The 21,797-nt window shown below is 29.9% G+C and overlaps 1 protein-coding gene across 2 annotated transcripts in view; it reads right to left on the reverse strand.

Moving 5' to 3' along the window:
* Positions 1-297: 297 nt before the first annotated feature.
* Sgf29 (SAGA-associated factor 29) overlaps positions 298-21,797 on the reverse strand; it is a 35,445-nt gene continuing 13,945 nt past the window's right edge. The window contains exons 4-6 of one of the 2 annotated variants that reach the window (XM_075359368.1): positions 21,030-21,188; positions 6,030-6,258; positions 298-1,117 (exon numbers count right to left, since the gene is read on the reverse strand). In XM_075359368.1, the coding sequence (XP_075215483.1) occupies positions 924-1,117; positions 6,030-6,258; positions 21,030-21,188 (582 nt within the window). In that variant the 3' untranslated portion in view covers positions 298-923. The remainder of the gene's footprint in view (positions 1,118-6,029; positions 6,259-21,029; positions 21,189-21,797) is intronic. The other variant, XM_075359367.1, reaches the window with a different exon arrangement.

The raw sequence follows: 21,797 nt of genomic DNA on the forward strand, positions 1-21,797 counted from the left end.
TGTAAAGTAATAACTGTATTTTCCTATGTAGGGGAAGTTACAAAAAGATTTTTAACAAAAGTTGAACTAAAGTTTCACGAAAAATAAAATAAAATTTTATTTATCATAAATTATATTATTTTGAACATCTGAAGTCACAAAATGATATTAAACATTCTGTAAAGCTTTTTCAGTATGAAAAAGAAAAGGCACATTAAGATAAATATTGAGGGTGTTTATAAAGTAAGGAAATGAATATTATATGATCGATACTGCTTCACTTAAGGGTGTTAATAACATAACATATCATTTTTAGATTATTTATTCAAAAGAATAATCATTAGAATGTATCATTAAATATAAAAAATATCTTTCATAAAACAGAATTTAGCTAAATTATTCCTACTTACAAACATGTTAATCTTATAATTAAAGATGTGAAAAATATATAATTTAATTAATTACACATATAATTTGCTATTTAATAGGATACTAATTAAGATCTAATTTTACAAAATGCATATGATCAGTTCTTTTTAAAATTCTGCAATTTTAGAATAAATTCAAATTAAGCAATACTTGTAAAACAAACAAACAATTTCTAAATTTAATTTATACGGAAGGAATAAATAGATCATTCAACTACCCTACTTTATCCAGTTTGCTACATAAAAATGTTAGTTAACAGTAGAAAACAAGACAAATCTTTTCTTATATAATACCACTATAAACTTATAGCCTTAAACATGTATATTTGTTTTATAATCTTATACAGATTCCAAAATTTTTGACAAGTACAAACTATTATAATCCCTTTTAATAGAAATTATAACGAAAATATTTCTTATGTTTAAAATTAAAATTTTTTTTAAAAAACACAAATGTCAGTCGGTAAAGTTCTATCACACATTTATAAATGGATCTGTAAGAAAATGTTCATTTTGTCAAGTTAACTGTGACTTTCCTTTCTTATTTTTGATCGCAATAACATAACACTGAGCGACATTTAATGGCGGTGCATAACCGTCTGCGTAAGTCTGATCTTCAAATAAGACTTCATAATCATCAGTAGCAGTTTGTGGTAGTTTGTTGACAACAGCTTTGTAGAAACAAGTCGTTTGAGGATATAATGCCATCACTACATCAAAAACAATTTCATATATAGTAAATAACATCAAAGTAGAGAAATAGAGCCAGAAGAATAAAATATTATTCCTGTATTGTGAAAAATAATAAGCATGAACATAATTTTAATATAAATGCAGATCTAATATGAGGAAATTATTTAATAGGAAAGTCCAAACCTTAAATCTTTTGAGAAGATATTATATTAGCTAATGTAATAGAAGCCAGAATTTTTACATTATAGTAAGACAAACATAGTTAGAGGGCTGAACAAAGTTTTCTAGGATATATTTAGTAAACTAAAACTTAATATTTTAAATATTCAATAGGTATACAGTACTTCCTTTAAAGCAATTACTACTTTCAGCACCTATACAAACTTTTATTATCATTCTTTAGGTTTTTGGAAATCTCTGGAATGCTTTCTTTGAAAATTCTCTTTCAGCCGATTTATTGCATAGGTGATAGGGCACATCAATGATATCCTTGTACCATTTATAGAGTTCCAGACAAGGAAGAGAGTAAAAATCAGTGGATAGGTAAAGACAAGTCGATGCATGTTCTAAATATATTGGGCAAAATACTTTTGTGCTAGTCGATTGTCATACAACGTAACAAAATTATTTGTTTTCTATTAATCAAGATGTTTCCTGATTATATTCTGTAAATGAAAGATATCGACATACATTTCCCTTGTTAAATGTTTAGTTTGGCCTTCAGACTGAATTCAAAGTAAACAATAAATAATACCCTGTGAATCTAAAAGTAAACTCTAAAAAATGCTTTTCTTGAAAAAATAGATAAGACAAACTGGAGCAATAATTAAAGTAGTACAATCAGTACAGTTTACTATGACAATACAGTAGGATATGGCTTAACAATAACAATCTCACCCGTAAACAGTATTTTTCATTTTGGGAGGATATTTTTTGAACCATACTATTTCCAGAAAGCAGTTGAATAGTAACAGTGAGAGTCCATCGCCTTGACGCAGTCCTGTTTTGATGTTAAATGATTCCCTAGAGTTCACCTCTGAATTTCACTTTTGACTTAATGTTTGTGAGAATTAGCTTTATCATGTTTATTAATTTGGGATGTAGTCCAAGGTATCTTAAAATATTTAGTAGGGATTCTCTGTGGAAACAATTGTATATTTTATTTGCTGTAAAAATTTACAATTATATTTATTTCCAAGTAATTACTCTGGTCAATGTAAAATTTGAAACTGAAAAGGGAGGTGTTCTATGCAGTATTTTATATGCTGAACCTGAACACGTATTCCGAAACAATTCATCACGTAACGTTCTTAAATTATAATCCCTTAAATTTATTACTTCCATCATTTGTGGAATAAATAAGTTAGTACATCTGTATGTTTGCTTATTCACATCTGATTTATATTGTGATGCATGCTGTAGACATACACATAACAGTCTAATGATGTCATTTCATGTCAAGCCAGTGAATCAAATCAGTAATTCAAGAGGATGAAATTTTCTTCAGTATGAGTTCAGCTCTTGGTACGACCTTGCTGTGTTCTTTAGTTGTGATAGTGGTTTTATTATACACGTAAGTGATGATGTAAATTTAGTGAAAGATTTTTATGACAGAAGAGCTTTTGGTATTATTTTATTGAACATCTTTGTTAAGTTGTGTATGTGTTTCGCGCTGTTTTATTACACTCCATGGTGAGACAATTTTATTAAGTATTTTTAAATTAAAGCGCAATTATTTTTATAATTAAATAAGTATTTCTGTAATATTTCACATTACTTTCATTTATTAAAACATTCTGAATTTTAAATGAATAAAAATTGGGCTTATAAAATTTTCCAAATACTTTTTGTTACATTTGCGGAGAATTTACCACGGAAAGTCAACAAAAACCAATACTTTATCTGCTGAAAACTGCTTACAAACATTATTTTGATTGTCCCTTGGGAAACTCAAGATAAATCCTGGGCTCCACGTGTAGCATACAAGTGCCACGTTAAATTATGTCTGTAAAATAAAGGGAGGAATTTTAGTTGTAATTATTATTTTTGTATTCTACTAATTAAGAAGTTTCTTAATATTTTAAAGGGTCGTAACAAAAAATCTGAGGGTGAAGAAAAACCGATTCATTTTATGATTCAGCATAAAAAAATAAATTCTAATTCACCTACTTTTATCTCAGTTCCAAATAATTTTTGGGGTGGGTCAACAAATATTGAAATGTTTGTAGTAGGAAAATGAAAATTAAGATGGAAACACCTGCTGCTTTGTGTGACATTTTGTTTACCCGTTACGTTCCAGTGTACACTGCATTTAAGCCACTACTAATATTTCAATTCTGAATAACACATTACAACTGGGATTGAACTTGTTCAATTAAAAAATAATCACATAATAAGACTGAAAACAATGAAACACATTTCTATTGTTACAATCATTAAATATCTATAAATACATCTTCAAAATTACATTGTTGAATAACTGAAAAACTGATTCCACAATCAGCATGACTAAGTAAATTCTCACTGCAAAAATAAACCCTTTTTACATACAAAAACTCCCTAACAACATTTATCTTACTACACTGTCATTTCTAGCTATTTCATTTTGCGCATGGGTTTATGGCTCACCAATTTTTTAGACGTAATTAATATACCTCTTTGCTAATGAATATAAAAAATATTTTAGAATCAGATGTTTTGAGAAAGATATAATTTTCAGAGCAAACAAACTCGGCTTAGGCATTAGAAAAACAATAATCTACAGTATAATGATTAAGACAAAATATGCCAGAAAAGGATTTAGTGAAATGCATTTTTCTATAGAATAAATGTTTCATTTTGTATACTTAATTACAAAACGTGGTAATATCCCTAGTAAATAGTTAACTGAAAAGTTCCATTGTGATTACAATAAGTATTGTTTACAGTGACATAGGATATAATGACATATCGGATATAGTGACCAAAACTTGTCTCGGTTGGTTTGATATGCTGTTAATACAAAAATATAGTACGTATATTGTTTATAATTACATCAGTTGTAGTGACATATCGATTATTATGACTTATTTTTTCTACTGCAATGCAACATTTTATTGCTCATAAAGACGGACGTATGAGACTTGTCAGTAATTTAGTATATCTACATTGTAGCTACAGAAATATTTTGATGGTTAAAATCAGTCACCTTTTCCTTTTTACCTGCATATATACCTTAGTTCTTGTTGTGTTCAGGGGAGAAAATTATCAAAAGAAAGACTGACAGTGCTGATTGCTACAAATATGACTGGAACTGACAAAAAAAAAACTTCTGGTAATAGGGAAAAATACTAAACCCCACCAATGTTTTAAAAATTTGAAATCGTTTCCTGTTATGTATGAAAGTAACAAGAAAGCTTGGATGACAAGTGATATCTTTACGTCTTGGTTACAAAAATGGGACCGTGTATTAAAAATTGCAAATGACAAAATACTGTTGCTCATCGACTCATCCACACATTGAAAATCTTTCGTGTATATTGTTAGTGTTCTTACCGACAAAAACAGCAGTCTTATAGCCCTTAGATCAAGGCGTGATCAAGTCAGTAAAAGTTTACTACAAAAAACAACTAACTTTACAAATTATACAGGATTTAATTTTTAAAAAAAAACAAATTCTGGATGCTATAATTGCATTAGAAAGATCATGGAATAAGGTTTCCCCACTGACTAAAAAATTGCTTTCGACAAGCAGGATTTTTACCATAGGCTGGTAAAGTTACTGACGTCGCATGTGAAGAAGAATCTTTAGTGGAATGGGGCAATAGTCTGCAAAACCAATTGTCGTCAAATGCATTGTTTGAAGATTATCAAGAGGTTGACAAATATTTAGAAAAGCATGAAACTGTAACAGATAATTATGTAGTGGCTTCGATACTAGCAGAAATAGATGGGGAAGTAGGTAATGACAATGAAGGTAAAGATAGCGACAACCATGAAGACATCAACCCACCAAATCTTCTAAAAGTTTTAGTGGCAATGAAAACTGTATTTGTACAGTATTTATTATTGCATTTTTTGTTTTTTATATTATTTTATTAAGAAAATAAATTATTATTTTACTATATTACAATACCTGTGTAGATGCCATATTGAAATAGTACTGCTAAGCTCCTAAACATCGGTTATTAATGACCTAAAAGCTCCTAATGGTTATATATAATGACCTAAAATCATTGATTCCTTGGAGGTCATTATAAACAATATTTACTGCATATATTGCACTTATAAGTGAAGTTTTTGTATTCACATATTGCTGGAGACAAGCCTCCAGCAATATAGCTAATAAATCTCACATTATATCCAAACTAAATTTGTGTTGACACTATGATATGAACTAATCATAAGTATATTTTTGACTACATATCAAGAATTTACCTATACATTACTGATTTAAACAATATTGATTAATCCTTTTCAACTGTTGCTTATCGGTTGAAAAATTGATGCTTATCAAGCTTCCAACATAAACAGCCACACCATAGCTATTTACACTTTGATGTATTTTTTACACTCATCGTTAATACGTAAATTTGATGCTATCATCGATTTGCAAAAACCTTTAAATTTTGTTAATGGCTAAAATACTGGCAATATTAATATACTAGAGGAGAATAATGCAATGAGGTGTAATAATAAATATGTACATTGCATAACAGGTGAAAACATATGTTTTAATGAACATACTTCTGTAAATTAACAAAAATGACCGTTTGCAACTAGCTGAAAAGTGTTATTCAGCATGAAAATAATTTCTAATGTAAAGATGAAAAAAAATAAGGTGGATACATCGCATTATATAATTACCAAGTTTGTAATGTTTAATAACACAATAAAATTTTTAAAAAATTAGATAGCTTTTAAACAAGTTACAAAATAAAAATAGATTACCAACTGATCCTTTGGGAAATAGTGCGCTGGGATCTGTTTCAGGATTAGCACGCATCAATGGTAGAGGTACAACTCTGCGTTTACTAAGTGTATGCCTATCTTTTTGTTCCTCATCAATATCGTCCACTTCATACTTGTTAGTGGCTGGATTGAATGTTAAGACTTCAGCTAGTATCCAGTTTTCTTCTTCTTTGGCATCCTTCACAAGCGCAGCTACCATATCACCAGTCTGCAGTGAAAAAAAGATTTTTAGTGAATAATTTATGTTATTATTTGCATAAGAATTGTAATAAAATTGTAACTTTTAAAATATACCTGATTTTTAAATAAAGATACAATTACAATTAAAATATAAATAGTATAATGAAACTAAATTTTTCTATAATCAAACGCTAATCTGGAACATATACTCAAATAAAAAATATCTATGAACCACTCTCTAAGAGAATCAATTAAGTTGTTATAGCAGTGGTCAAATGTGTTGAAATTAAAAAAAAAAATCATTATAGTGAAACAGATACAAATTCATGGCATTAATGAGAAAACATAAAAAGTTTTCAATGTAAATTAAAGCTCGACAAACATTAAAAGTGGCAAAAATGAAAACTGAAGTGGCATTCCACCGGAGTAGTGTAGCATTTCTTCTCACAAATGCGACGCTGCACATGCTTTATATTGTGAACGTGACTGGTGACAAATTATCTATGTCCCCAACCAAAGTAGCAAATTGTTTCTAATAAATGTGATTAGTCATTTTTATTCAGTTCTTTATACTAATGGTTTTACTATAATAAAGTGCAGATTTTTTATATAAGTATTATTTACTAAAGTACAAGTTTTAAAAAATATATTTACACAATGTTTTTTGAATAATAACATTTGAAATGGAGAATTTCAAAAATGATTTTATTTCATTACATGGTTGAATATAATTAACAGAAATAAAAAAGGAGACATCGATACTGGATACATCCATTCTGGAAAAAAAATGTAAATGACCATGATGCTTACAATGTTTTCAAACAGTTTTCCAGAGACAATGAGCATTTTCAGTTCTTCTACAGAATGCCAAAAAGTACATTCAACGAATTACTTTCAATTTTAGAAACAGATTTAAGAAAGGACACAAACTATAGAAAGTCAGTCTGCCCAGCATAGTGTCTGCTGATAAAATTACGATGAGTTAATTACATATTTATTTCAAAATGCTAATACTATTAAATCACAATATAATTAAATATCACAATCATGTTTTTCAACTTTATAACTTACCTTTTTTAAATTTAATAGCAAAAATAAAAATTCAAAAAGTGCAGAATTACAAAACATACATATTTAGAAAAGACAATACAAATTTTGGGTAAAAATTTTAAAAATATTCTGATGAAGTTTGAGGTTTGGAATTAGGAGGTATCATATTATTACTCGCACCTGGTTGGAAATACTTATAAGTAGTTGGTGTTTCATTAGAATAAACAGAAGATGGAAATGTTGCTGGAGTCTGGGTTTCTGCCTTTATTGGAGATATGTCCAATTAATTGCAGCATGCCAATTCTGAAGCGTCCTTTTTGGTTGAAATTCATAGTTCTTGCTTTTATTGAAAACTTGGAAAAAACTAATGTCTGGCTCTTTCTTCACAGTACTTTTTAATTTATAATAATTTAAAAAAGCCTTATTTACTTCAAGTATTGAAACTTCTTTTTCTGTTGTTTTTGGAAATTTATTAGATTTTCTTCATGGCGTTACTTCTCTTCTCTTTCATCCTGACCTTGATTAATATTGGTTTCATTCTGATTAGTATTTTCTGATACGATGTCTTCTTTTGTTTGGTTAATAGTGAAATATCTTGATTATAATAATGATCCTTCATTTTCCAAATTTTCATCAAACTGTATATTGCCTGTAGATTTTCTTTATTTAGTGAATGGAATAAGGAATTGCAGTTTATCAGCTAGGTAATAAGATTTTTTTGACTTTTTGGCTCCTGACCTGGTTGGTGGAATCATATATTTTAAATGGCAAGTAGAAGATCCTCGAATGTGTTTCCACCTCTCTTTACAATCAGCAATTGAAAGTAATTATATGTTATTACAATTACTCTTGAAATTTTCTGAGTATTATATAGTAATTATATACATATTTTCAATATTCAATTAATGAATTTTATTTAAGAACCTTTACTTTTTTATTACATAGTCTATCACTTTTATGTTTTAGGATTTTTTTTTGTAATTAAATGTCTAAAGTTCAGATTAGAGGTCAAAAATTTAAATTAAATTCAAGTTACCATAAATTCCAAATTTATAAAAATTGTTAAACGGTTTTTTATACTTATGTTTTTCACTAGATAAGCCAAATTTGTTTGTTTTACATGAAAAATTTGGATTTATTTTCCAGATATTTTGGTCCTGGTGGTTCATTCAGATTGTTAACTTATTACTTTCTAGGAGGATAAACGACTGTAAGAAGTATTATAACTAACACCTCCAAAGCAATCTGGCATTTATTCTAACCTATCTACTTACCAATACCTTGCACTGATAAGCGGCTGGAAATTTAAAATAAGTATTTTGAGTTATGGAATTTACCAAATTGTGTAGGTAGTGTGGATGGTAAACAACCACAGAATACAAAAACCTCATAACTCCAGATCAGTTTACTAAAACTAAAAGTTATTTTTCTTTAATATTACTTACAATAGGTGATGCGGATGGAAAATTTATTACTATTGATGAAGGAGAATATGGAACAGTGATGACAGAGCATTCAAACAGAATGCTTTTGGTAAGGTTTTAACATCAGGTAAATTAAGCCTACCAAACCTCAAAAACTGCCAGGAATGGAAAATGGACCAAGAGTGTCCCTTTTACTTTGTAGATGACAAAGCGTTTCCTCTAACGGAAATCTTGATGATACCATATACAAGACAACAATTAAATGATGATAAGAGAGTTTTCAATTACAGACTGAAAGAGGAAGAAAATCAGTAGAATGTGCATTTGGAATGTTAACATCTAAATTCACTTTACTCAAAAACACTGTTAATTCAACACCAAATAATGTTAAATTGTTTGTTAAAGCAATATACGTTTTACATAATTTTATAAAGGAAAAAGATGGAAAATCTTTCACACCATCGGTAATGAGCACATAGTCATGTTTATATTCAACATCATGTTCATAGAAAATTCTATTGATAACAGAAGCCAACTCTGCTGTTATTTCATAAACAATTCATTGCCTTGGCAAAATAATTACAGACTGAATATAGAAAATAACTAACATTTTATTAACTGAAATATAATTAGATTTAATACTGTAATTACATAATATGTAATTTTATTTATAATTTTTTAATTATATTTTCTACTAAAACTAGGCCTAGATATAATAAATAATTAAAAATTAATAAAGTATTACTTCATACCTGAAACATCCATTTCTTTTGCTATATTCTGCCATATTACCTGAACCTGTCCTTATTTCAATATTCTTTTCGTTTTTCAATACCTAACAAATTTAATATTAAAATTTATTTCACTCAAGATGTGAAAAAAAAAACACTCTACAAAACTTCAAAATCTCTTCAGCTTATAAAACTGCGAAAAAATTACTCGGTTACAAAATAACACAGGTCATTGAATAACAAAAAATAGAACATGCACTATTTGCATACATCTCACATGTAGCTCATAGTCACTACAGTGGAATGCAATTGTATTAGTTCCTTTATAAACATACGAGTCACATGCTACCTAACGCAAAACTTGACACTTTGCTTGCTACTTCGGTGGAATGCACGCCTAAGGTTTATAACTATCAAAGCTTCCAAAGGCATAATTTTATTTAACAAATTACACCAAAAAAGCAATTAAATGAATAAACATGAGTTCTAAAGGAAATGTATTATGAAAGAGTAGGCATAAATAAACAGTAGCATAAGAAAAGATGCCATGCTTCACCGGGATTCAAACCCAGTACCTCCGCACAAAATACTGAAATACTACCTATTCAGCCACGGAGGTCAGCTCAAAAGAAAATAATTACAATTACCAAGTTTGTAGTTTCATAACATAATAAAGCTAAAAAAAAAAAACTAACTTTTGAACAAGTTACAAAATAGAGTACCAGCTGATCCTTTGGGAAATAGTGTGCTGTAACAATAGTTTATAACAACATAATATAGTTAAAACTCATACTAACTGTATAAATTACATAACACTGAACAAACTAGAAAAAAAACCTAAACAAACTGAAAAAATTAAAACCTCAAATCAGTTTGCTGTGCTTTAACCTCAAAGAGGCAAAATCAAATTTAACACTTATAACACAATTATGTTGCCAAATGACACTATAAATAAACTGCCTATATATTACTTCTCAAAGTAAAAAAAACCTATCAAGTAAGTCAAGGTGGTATAACATTTAACAATAAAATATATAGTGCAGTACACATATTTTAATACTTATATCTTCTAATTAAATTACATGTAAGACCATAAATTTCAAATTTATGTGTGTATGTGTGTACACATACTTTAATGAAATAACAAATGATAATGGCCATTCTATTAATTTAATGAACATTTAATTAATAAAAGTTATATTACTTTTTTCCAGTTGCAGATGATTATACGAATATTATGAACTTTGCTAACTGATTACAACGGTCAAACAAAATCTACCTGAGAAACAGATGATGAAAAATTAACATTGGATGAATTTTGGAAATCTTCATTATGATATAAAAAAGGCTTTCAGTTGTTTGGGAAGATGTAACACAGATATGTATGACCAGAACACAGAAAAAATATTTAGAAGGATAAAAAGAGAAAGTGCTTGATTAACTTTGAGAGAGCTTACTGGATTGTGAACCAAATCAACTTTCTAATAAAGAGCTTACTGAATTGGAGGAAATCCTGTTGGGCAGGAAGAAAAAACCAGAAATGAAATTTACTGCAAAGGAGTTGGTTGGATGTTTTAAGAAGTTACACAAGGCTCTAGCAGATTTTGAAAAAATGTATCACAACGTAGCAAGTTTTACAGGGGTTAAATGTCAAATTCAATATGCTGTGCAGTGCTATTTGTATTTTTGAAAAGAAACTAAAACAAAGAGTTCAAGTAATGCTTAGCACATTTTTTTTAATTCTCTTGAAACCTCACCGAACTTGACCTTCTCATATAACCACAATAATCCACAGAAAAATACAAGTAAAAAGTAATCATCAAATATAAGCCCTAGTATGTGGCAATTTGAAATTTTACTGCAGTAATTTCTCTTTGAGTTTGTTTTATTTCTTAAATTTTAAACTCTAATTTTTTTATTTTACATTTTACTGTCTTTGATTTATTATTTTTGCTTTTTTCTATATTACTGTTTTAACATAAAAAACCAACTGTTCCATTTATATGAAATAATAATTGATTTTTATTTAAATAATTATAAAGTAAAACTAATTTATTGGTTTTTTATACCAACACACGAGGTATATTGGTATATACTTTAACTAGTCTTAAAGTAAGACTAGTTTAAAACAAAAACTAAACTGAAAAATATGAACTAACTTTATTGGTAACATGCAAAAACTACATTTGTTTACTACTTTTCTTCGTAACTGCCTCTCAACACATTTTTGATAGCGTTTCACAAGTTTCATTACTTCTTCACAAAATTCTGCCGCCAATGACTTAAACAAAACACAGTAATGCCATTTTGTTTAAAGTGAAGAAAAAGAGAATAATTGCAGGCAGTTAAGTCAAGGCTATAAGATGGATAAGTGAAAACTTTTCAACAAAATTTTTCCTAATGCCTTAGTGTTCGATTTCCTGTGTGTGGTTGGGTGTTGGTGAGCAAAAAAAAAATCCTGCAGGATAGTATCCCATGTTGTTTGTTTTTTTTTTTTATAGCTTTTCTAAGTTTTTTAATGTTTCAAAATACAAATAGACATTCACAGTGGTTCTGAAATCACTAAATTCAACAAGCAAGACAGCCATTTTATCCCAGAAAAAAACAGTAACTATAAGCTTCTTTACTGAACATTCTTGTTTTAATTTCTTTGGTCTAGATGATAAATGTAGTCATCACATTGACCTGCTTTAGTCTCAATGATCTCAATGATTGAATAAGATATCTAGATTTCATCTCCAATAACAATGTAATCAAATAATTCATTAGTTTCATTCTCATAGTACCGCAAAAAGTCTTGCGTCGCAGCAAGAAATTTTTCCTTGTGTGTCAGTTAACATCTTCAGTGCCCATCCAGCATACAATATTTTTTAGCCAAATTTTTCACTCAAAACATCAAAAATCAAAGATTGTGAAACATTCAAGACAACTGAGACACAGTGAAGCAAATGAAGTATTCTATCAACTTTTTCAAATGAATCTGTTATCACCAACAGCTGGCCGCTACATTCTTCCTCATGAAAGTACATTTGTTCACTATTCTCAAAATGAATAGCACCAGTTTTATTTTAGCTGTGAATTTCACCTCAAACATTTTTTTTTGCCATCAAAAATCAGAAAACTCCTCATATTTCACATTCGACGGTATCGTGAATTGCAGCACTCATTATAAATGGATTAATATAAACAACCAAAAATAGAATAACTAAACTATTGTTGCTAACAGCTATGATTGATTAAAATAACTGAGCTGCACAAGCGCCATTTACTTACATTGCATATATAGGTGGAAAATTCAAAATGGACCTCATATACAGGATTTTTCCCAAATTTTGTTAGAATTTCAAAAGCAATAATAAATTCCTTTCTATTACTAGCATTAAGAAATGATAATCACTATCATTTTTATACTGCTCTTCCTAATATTAATATTACTAAACTAATTAATTGTTTATATTAGTGTAAGTTCATAATTTCAAAGATAATATATTATAAACTAAGTGAAAGATGGCGATTTGTTAAGTTTAAATGGTTTGTGCTTTGTAAATGATTAAGTGTATTTGTGATAAAATTTATATTTTTCAAACTTATTTGCAGATTTCATTAAATGTACAAATCTGTGCAAATTATTGTTTTTTTACTGATTTAAAATAATATAAACATTTCATACTACTTAAATCTATACCATTGGTCTAAATTAACATAACTTCTAAATATGCTAAAACGTTAGTGTTTATTGTCGGTGGAACTTTAATTATTTACTGTTTGTATCTGATTTAACTACAATTTTCTACTAGTGTGTGATGTAGTGTTAAGGGATTTATTTTGTATTCAAATATATGATATGGTGGTGGATGAGGGCACAGTACTGCCAGACAGGCCTCTGGAAAAGTATTTTAAATGTCACAAACAATGTTGTTTAAAAGCGACTTGTGCATAATTTATGAAAACGTGTATCACAAAAGTTATCTTGATTAGATAATGGTTTTAATATTGGTGATTCCCGGATGGTTTGCCCAGAACACCATGACATAAACATAACCTCCCATGTCGAATCAAAAGTATAATCTATTGAAGCTAGAATACTAATAGTGCAAATGCAACTTAAAAAACAAAACTATAAAAAAAGTTTGAAAATAGCATATTGCATTATAGTACTGTATGAATAAATCAAAGCTGCGTGATACAAATATAATACCCTCAGCTGAAGAGGTAGGTGATTATGTTAAATTTGATCATTAAAAGTTGATTGTGCTTTGCTCGGAGTCTAAATAACAAATTAAAGGAAAAAAAGAAAAGATTCAAGGTGAAAGAATAAGAATTTATCAATAATTACAAATTATTCATCAGATAAAATCAACATTGAAAAAACTAATGTGAACACCACATGACTTCCTTGAATGCCTATTAAATTACATAAACAAATTTTTTTTAAATGAAAAGTACATAAAATTTTATTTCATTAATAACTTCTGATATTTTTTCATTTTTTTTTTTTACTGTTATTAACTTATTATTTATTGTAAATTTTTTTTACAATCTGACGTTAATAATTATTAATAAATCAATATATTTAAATTAAAAACAAGAAAATAAGATGAAGTGAAGATGATGTGCCTTCCTGATGTAAGATCAAAATATTTCACTAATTAAAATTTTATTTTGCTATAACTCTGGAACCAATGAAAAGTACCACTTATGATACATTGTTGAAAAGCTCTCAATGAGGGCTTATTATTGTAGAAAGGTCCAAAGTCCAATTTTTCTGGATCGTTGGTCATTGTAATCAAAAGGGGATGTGCACAACTAGATGTTACAACAGTCTTAAATCCAAAATTTCAACAATCTATGGCTTATTATTTGTGAGTTATGTGAGATACATTTGTACAGATGTCATAGCGAAACTAGTCAAAATGGATAGCAATGGTCAAAATGGATATTTACATTGAAATTTGAAAACTGAAATTTTTCGCAATCACAATACTTCCTTTACACCATACAAAGAAGTAAAAAAGAGCATGTTCCTGATATCTTTATTAACTCGACGACTTGGGAGAACAATAATTCTACATTTGATCTGGTGGCTGGAATAATTCAATCTAACACCTGCATTTCCAGTAAAAAATATGATTAAAAATTCTGATGGCTCTGTCATTTGTTAAGTGTGTGAATAAAAGAGATGTACTTGCTAGCAGTACAAGTGTTAAATGATGAAGTCGTAAAGTCATTTTTAGGTTAGGATGCAACAGCTGGAAAAACCAACAATGAAAATTAACGAATAAAGAATAATCTCAGCAAAGACGATCTAGAAGGTGATAAACTATAGAAATTTTGATTGATGAACTACATAAGTATACTGTATTATTCTTTGTCTCTCTTACACAGAAATCCTCAAATGTTTCTATTTCTTCAGTAAGTCATCGACTGGAAAAAAAAAGGAAAATGATATATCTCATATGCATTTAAGAAAGAAATGTAAATGTACTTTGAATTCAAACTTTTTAACATTATTTATACCTATTTTTTTCAGGTATTTGTCTAATGGACTGAATTTTAAAACTTTATCGCATGATTTTTTTTTAATAGGAAGGTCAACTACAGCGAATATAATTAGAGAAATGTGTGTCATATTATGGAATGTACTACAGCCAGAAATGCCACAGCCTACAAAAAACCAATGCGGCAGGATATTGCTAAAAAACAAATTTCCCAAACTGCAACTGCAGCGATGACAATACGGTTACATGCACCCAACGCAAAGGATTTAATTATTTCAACTACAAAAAGGTTTTTTCCATTATTCTGGTGACTCTAATTTCTAGACATAACTTACAGATAACTTCTGGTAGACTCTAATTTTTGTTTTATTACATTCTACATTGACTCTTACCGCAGGGAATCTGGTACTACAGTTTTCAAAAACTCAAATATGTAGAAAAATTATACCGGTAAGAATTAAATCTTCCATGAAACAGAAACCTATCAAACAATAATGGAACACCTTTGCTATTTTGTATGGTTAGCATAAAACGTTTGGTCTCCACAGAAATCTGATGCTATTTTTTGCAAAGAATAACATGAATTTGGAAAAATGCATTTTTAATTACCGTTTTCCAGAGCACAAAGGTGTGTTGAATGCGCATTTGGAAAACTGTGTAACAAATGGAGTTCTGCACACAGCTATTCTCAAACAATTTACAATTCATGTTGTCAAAGCTTACATTCCTCACAACTACGTTCAAAGTCAAGACAGGCATAATTTTGAAGACGAACTATACTTGTTTAACTTGGAATTACTGGAACGTGCAAGCATTTCCAGAGATGCTAGTGCCATAAATATCAGAGACCATCATACAAATAATTTTATGAAAGAGGACAATTTTCTGTAACATTATATATACATATTACCAATATTATATATATATATATTGGTAATTACAAAAATTCCAGTGCTTTTAATTAGTTGCAATAACTGTTTACAGTAATAAATACCTTGACTAAGTAACAAATACCATAAATAATAATATATATTACATATTTATGTTTAATTGTAATAATATTCACTACTTTCCTTTCAATTTTTTGTCTGAAAATGAATTCCAATCCTTATAACTACTTCAGCTATTTCAACCCACTACCTCCTCTTTACTGTTCTTTCATTATACGACTTATCAGAGAAATCCCACAAGCAAATCCTATTTTGAACTTCTATAGTGAATCTTTCCGTATCAAACATAATGATCAGAATTATGTTTAATTTTAAAATATTTATATTTAATAATGTAAATATAAACATATTTATGCTAAATAAATATTTTAACATAATAAATTTTATAATATAATTTTTAATTGTTTTTAAACAACTACGTGCATCGATTGTCCAGTACAGTATCATGCATTCCTGTATAAACGTTTGCACTGTTATTGCCAATGTTACAGAACATTACAGCAGACTGAACATCCGGCAGACTGAAATCGAACAAACACCTCTAGTGACGTAATCAATAGTGTAACTACAGACTACTTGATAGTCTGACACATCATCGGCTCAGTGTGGCACAACCGGCCATTTTATAAGCCAATTGTAATACCGACATTATGCCGATGATCTGCTGTGTATCATCTGTCTGATATGGCGCTAGTCTAAATATAAATAAAAAACTTAACAAAATGCATGGATGGTTATGCATAAATCAGTTATCCTTAAATAATGATAAAAATGTCTACATGAATTCTGGACTATACATGATAGAGAGCAATTACCAGAACTGAATTTATATTAACAAGCTGCTTATAAAGAATTGAATTATGTAAATACCTTGGATTACATAGAGATTTTAACTTGAAAAAGGACATCCATATTGAATACATAATTATGAAAACAAAATATCTACCTTAAGTTATATAGAAGATTGTCTTGACAATTGATATATAACAATTTACTATTTCATTTTTCACAGCATAGTGACATATGGTATTGTTACATAGGATGGGACATATAATAGCATAAAAGCTATCTTACAAAATCTTCAAAATAGATTATTGAAAATTATTACAAAAAAAAAGATTTTTCACTACCATTAAATATTACACAAACCTTTCAGTTTGAATCACTTAAATTCTACTATAATGAATTGAAAAACCAACATGTACAATCACCTAGTGCAACAAGAAGTAAGAATATTGTTCTTCCAACAGTAAACAGAGCAGCATATTGGAAAAGTAGTAAAATTAGGTCTATCAAAGTGCTTAATAAACTGCCAAATAAATTAAAAACTTTAGATATCAATCCTCCTCTATGAATCATGAGACCTTGCCGTTGGTGAGGGGGCTTGAGTGCTCAGGGATACAGAGTAGCTGGACCGAAGGTGCAACCATATCGGAGAGGTATCTGTTGAGAGCCAGACTAAGGAATGATTCCTGAAAGAGGGCAGCAGCTCTTTCAGTAGTTGTTAGGGGCGTGAGTTGGAATGACTTAAACGGCCATATCAACATCACTCAGTCTTCTGAGTACTGCGCAGCTGAAAGCAATGGAAAACTAGAGCTGCTTTTTTTCCAAGAAAATGTGCTCTCTGCATTTTCATATAGCAATGATGGAGGCGCCTTCCTTGGTAAAATATTCTGGAGGTAAACTAGTCCCCCACTCGGATCTCCGGGTGGGACTACTAAGGAAGGGTTCACCAGAAAATTAAAAAATAACATTCTACGAGTCGGAGCGTGGAATGTTAGAAGTTTAAAAAAGGTTGGTAGGCTAGAAAATTTAAAAAGGGAAATGGATAAGATAAATGTGGATGTAGTAGAAATTAGTGAGGTTCGGTGGGAAGAGGAAGGCGACTTTTGGTCAGGTGATTTTAGAATAATTAACTCAGCTTCAAATAATGGGCAGGCAGGAGTAGGTTTCATAATGAACAAGAAGATAGGGAAGAGAGTAGAGTATTTCAAAATGCATAGCGATAGAATCATTGTAATAAGGATAAAATCAAAACCTAAACCGACAACGATTGTTAACATCTATATGCCTACAAGCGCCCATGATGATGATGAGGTAGAGTGTGTATATACGAAGAGATTGATGAAGCAATTAAACACGTAAAAGGAGATGAAAATTTAATAATAGTTGGAGATTGGAATGCAAGCATTGGAAAAGGCAAGGAAGGAAATATAGTGGGTGAATACGGGCTGGGCAAAAGGAATGAAAGAGAGGACTGACTTATAGAGTTTTGCACGAAGTATAATTAAGTAATTGCCAACACCCAATTTAAAAATCATAATAGAAGAATATATACTTGGAAAAAGCCAGGCGATACTGCAAGGTATCAGATAGATTATATCATGGTTAAGCAAAGATTTAGAAATCAACTCGTTGACTGCAAAACTTACCCTGGAGCAGACATTGATAGCGACCATAATTTGGTGATAATGAAATGTAGATTGGGGTTTAAAAACCTGAAGAAAAGGTGTCAGATGAATCGGTGGAATTTAGAGAAGCTAGAGGAAGAGGAGGTAAAGAAGATTTTTGAGGAGGACATCGCAAGAGGTCTGAGTAAAAAAGATAAGGTAGAAAATGTAGAAGAAGAATGGGAGAATGTTAAAAAGTAAATTCTTAAATCAGCAGAAGCAAACTTAAGCGGAACAAAGAGAACTGGTAGAAAACCTTGGGTTTCAGATGATATATTGCAGCTGATGGATGAATGTAGAAAATATAAGAATGCTAGTGACGAAGAAAGTAAAATGAACTATCGGCAATAAGAAATGCTATAAACAGGAAGTGCAAACTGGCGAAACAAGAGTGGATTAAAGAAAAGTGTTCAGAAGTGGAAAGAGAAATGAACATTGGTAAAATAGATGGAGTATACAGGAAAGTTAAGGAAAATTTTGGGGTACATAAATTAAAATCTAACAATGTGTTAAACAAAGATGGTACACCAATATATAATACGAAAGGTAAAGTCGATAGATGGGTGGAATATATTGAAGAGTTATACGGAGGAAATGAATTAGAAAATGGTATTATAAAGGAAGAAGAGGAAGTTGAGGAGGATGAAATGGGAGAAACAATACTGAGATCTGAATTTAAGAGAGCATTAAAAGATTTAAATGGCAGAAAGGCTCCTGGAATAGACGGAATACCTGTAGAATTACTGCGCAGTGCAGGTGAGGGAGCGATTGATAGATTATACAAACTGGTGTGTAATATTTATGAAAAAGGGGAATTTCCGTCAGACTTAAAAAAAAGTGTTATAGTCATGATACCAAAGAAAGCAGGAGCAGATAAATGTGAAGAATACAGAACAATTACCTTATCTAGCCATGCATCAAAAATCTTAACTAGAATTCTGTACAGAAGAATTGAGAGGAGTGGAAGAAGTGTTAGGAGAAGACCAATTTGGTTTCAGGAAAAGTATAGCGACAAGGGAAGCAATTTTATTCCTCAGATTAATAGTAGAAGGAAGATTAAAGAAAAACAAACCGACATACTTGGCGTTTATAGACCTAGAAAAGGCATTCGATAACGTAGACTGGAATAAAATGTTCAGCATTTTAAAAAAATTAGGGTTCAAATACAGAGATAGAAGAACAATTGCTAACATGTACAGGAACCAAACAACAACAGTAATAATTGAAGAACATAAGAAAGAAGCCGTAATAAGAAAGGGAGTCTGACAAGGATGTTTCCTATCTCCGTTACTTTTTAATCTTTCATGGAACTAGCAGTTAACGATGTTAAAGAACAATTTAGACTCGGAGTAACAGTACAAGGTGAAAAGATAAAGATGCTATGATTTGCTGATGATATAGTAATTCTAGCCGAGAGTAAAAAGAATTAAAAGAAACAATGAACAGCATAGATGAAGTCCTACGCAAGAACTATCGCATGAAAATAAACAAGAACAAAACAAAAGTACTGAAATGTAGAAGAAATAACAAAGATGGACCACTGAATATGAAAATAGGAGGAGAAAAGATTATGGAGGTAGAAGAATTTTGTTAGTTGGGAAGTAGAATTACTGAAGATGGACGAAGCAGGAGCGATATAAAATGTCGAATAGCACAAGCGAAATGAGCCTTCAGTAAGAAATATAATTTGTTTACATCAAAAATTAATTTAAATGTCAGGAAAAGATTTTTGAAAGTATATGTTTGGAGTGTCGCTTTATATGGAAGTGAAACTTGGACAATCGGAGTATCTGAGAAGATAAGATTAGAAGCTTTTGAAATGTGGTGCTATAGGAGAATGTTAAAAATCAGATGGGTGGATAAAGTGACAAATGAAGAGGTATTGCGGCAAATAGATGAAGAAAGAAGCATTTGGAAAAATATAGGTAAAAGAAGAGACAGACTTATAGGCCACATACTAAGGCATCCTGGAATAGTCGCTTTAATATTGGAAGGACAGGTAGAAGGAAAAAATTGTGTAGGCAGGCCACGTTTGGAATATGTAAAACAAATTGTTAGGGATGTAGGATGTAGAGGGTATACGGAAATGAAACGACTAGCACTAGATAGGGAATCTTGGAGAGCTGCATCAAACCAGTCAAATGACTGAAGACAAAAAAAAGATATCAATAAAAATATCAATGCAAGCAAAATTAAGAAATGGATGGAAAAATATACATTTGCTGTGTGAATTACTTTTTATGCGTGAATATGCTTATAAGTTTTAGTGTACTAAGATTTAGTTTTGATAAGTTTTGTTGTTTGTACTTTGTTTTTCATTTTTTTTATTTTTTATTTTGTATTCTCAGTCCTATGTACAGCTAGTATGTTTACCTCTATAGGAACTATTAAATTGTACTTGAAATATGTAAAATTTATCATTGTAAATAATAATAAATATTACTTTTAGAGAAACTACAGAATATTCAGTAGCCGTCTTAAAAGTTGTGTATCTCTTTCAGAATGATGAATAGTATACAATCCAACAAAGCAGACCCCCTACAAACAGTAACGCAAGAAGATATTTAATGTAAATCATACAATAAATAAAAATAACATTGAAACTATAAAAGAATAAATTGCCATCATTAAATTTAAATAATTCTTGAGGAATAAATCTCCAAACCGTACTAACTCATCAATCAAACTCAAATTACCTTTGCGATATACGTACTATCGGCTGGAACTGCTCCACAGAGTGGTGGTACTTTCTCACCAGGTTTACTGACCCAAAGCGGTAATGTCTGAGCAGAACTCTGTAACATATTCATAAGATCTCCCCTGCGGAAAGTCTCCTTATTTCCAGCACATCTTGACTGAAAAAAAAATTAGGATTTTCATCATGATAACAAATAGCTGGCACAATAATTATCTAAAAAACTGATTATACTAAAGTTAAAAACTTTTAACTAAATGAATGGTTAAAATTACGTTTTCTAATTAAATTTAAAAACAATAATTTTTTTAAATTTATTTTTGGTTAATTATTATAAGTTTACATCGGTTCCATATTCTTAAAGTACGAAAGTGGTTTGGAAATTAACCTCCATTTGACTAAATAAAAAACCCATGTAGATAAAAATATTTTATTATATATAACTTAAAACTACAGCTTTTAGCTATTTTTCAACATAATCACCATTTAAATTCACACATTTGTCATAGCGTTTCACTAATTTAAAAATACCTTGTTCATAAAATTTAGCCGCCTGGGTACCTGGCCAACTTTCATGGCATTTTGAAGTTAATCACCATCATCAAAGTGCTGCAACACAAGCAGCTACTTCAGCAATCTACTGTGAAACTGAAGAAACTTAGGTGAGCCATTCAGAATAAACATCACAGCATGCTGTCACCCGATTTCTTTTTTTGCATGACAATGCTTGTCCTCAAACTGCTTGAAGAACTCAGGAACTTCTGAATCG

Source organism: Lycorma delicatula, chromosome 3 (assembly GCF_047948215.1).
Source record: "Lycorma delicatula isolate Av1 chromosome 3, ASM4794821v1, whole genome shotgun sequence".
Taxonomy (NCBI): Eukaryota; Metazoa; Arthropoda; class Insecta; order Hemiptera; family Fulgoridae; genus Lycorma; species Lycorma delicatula.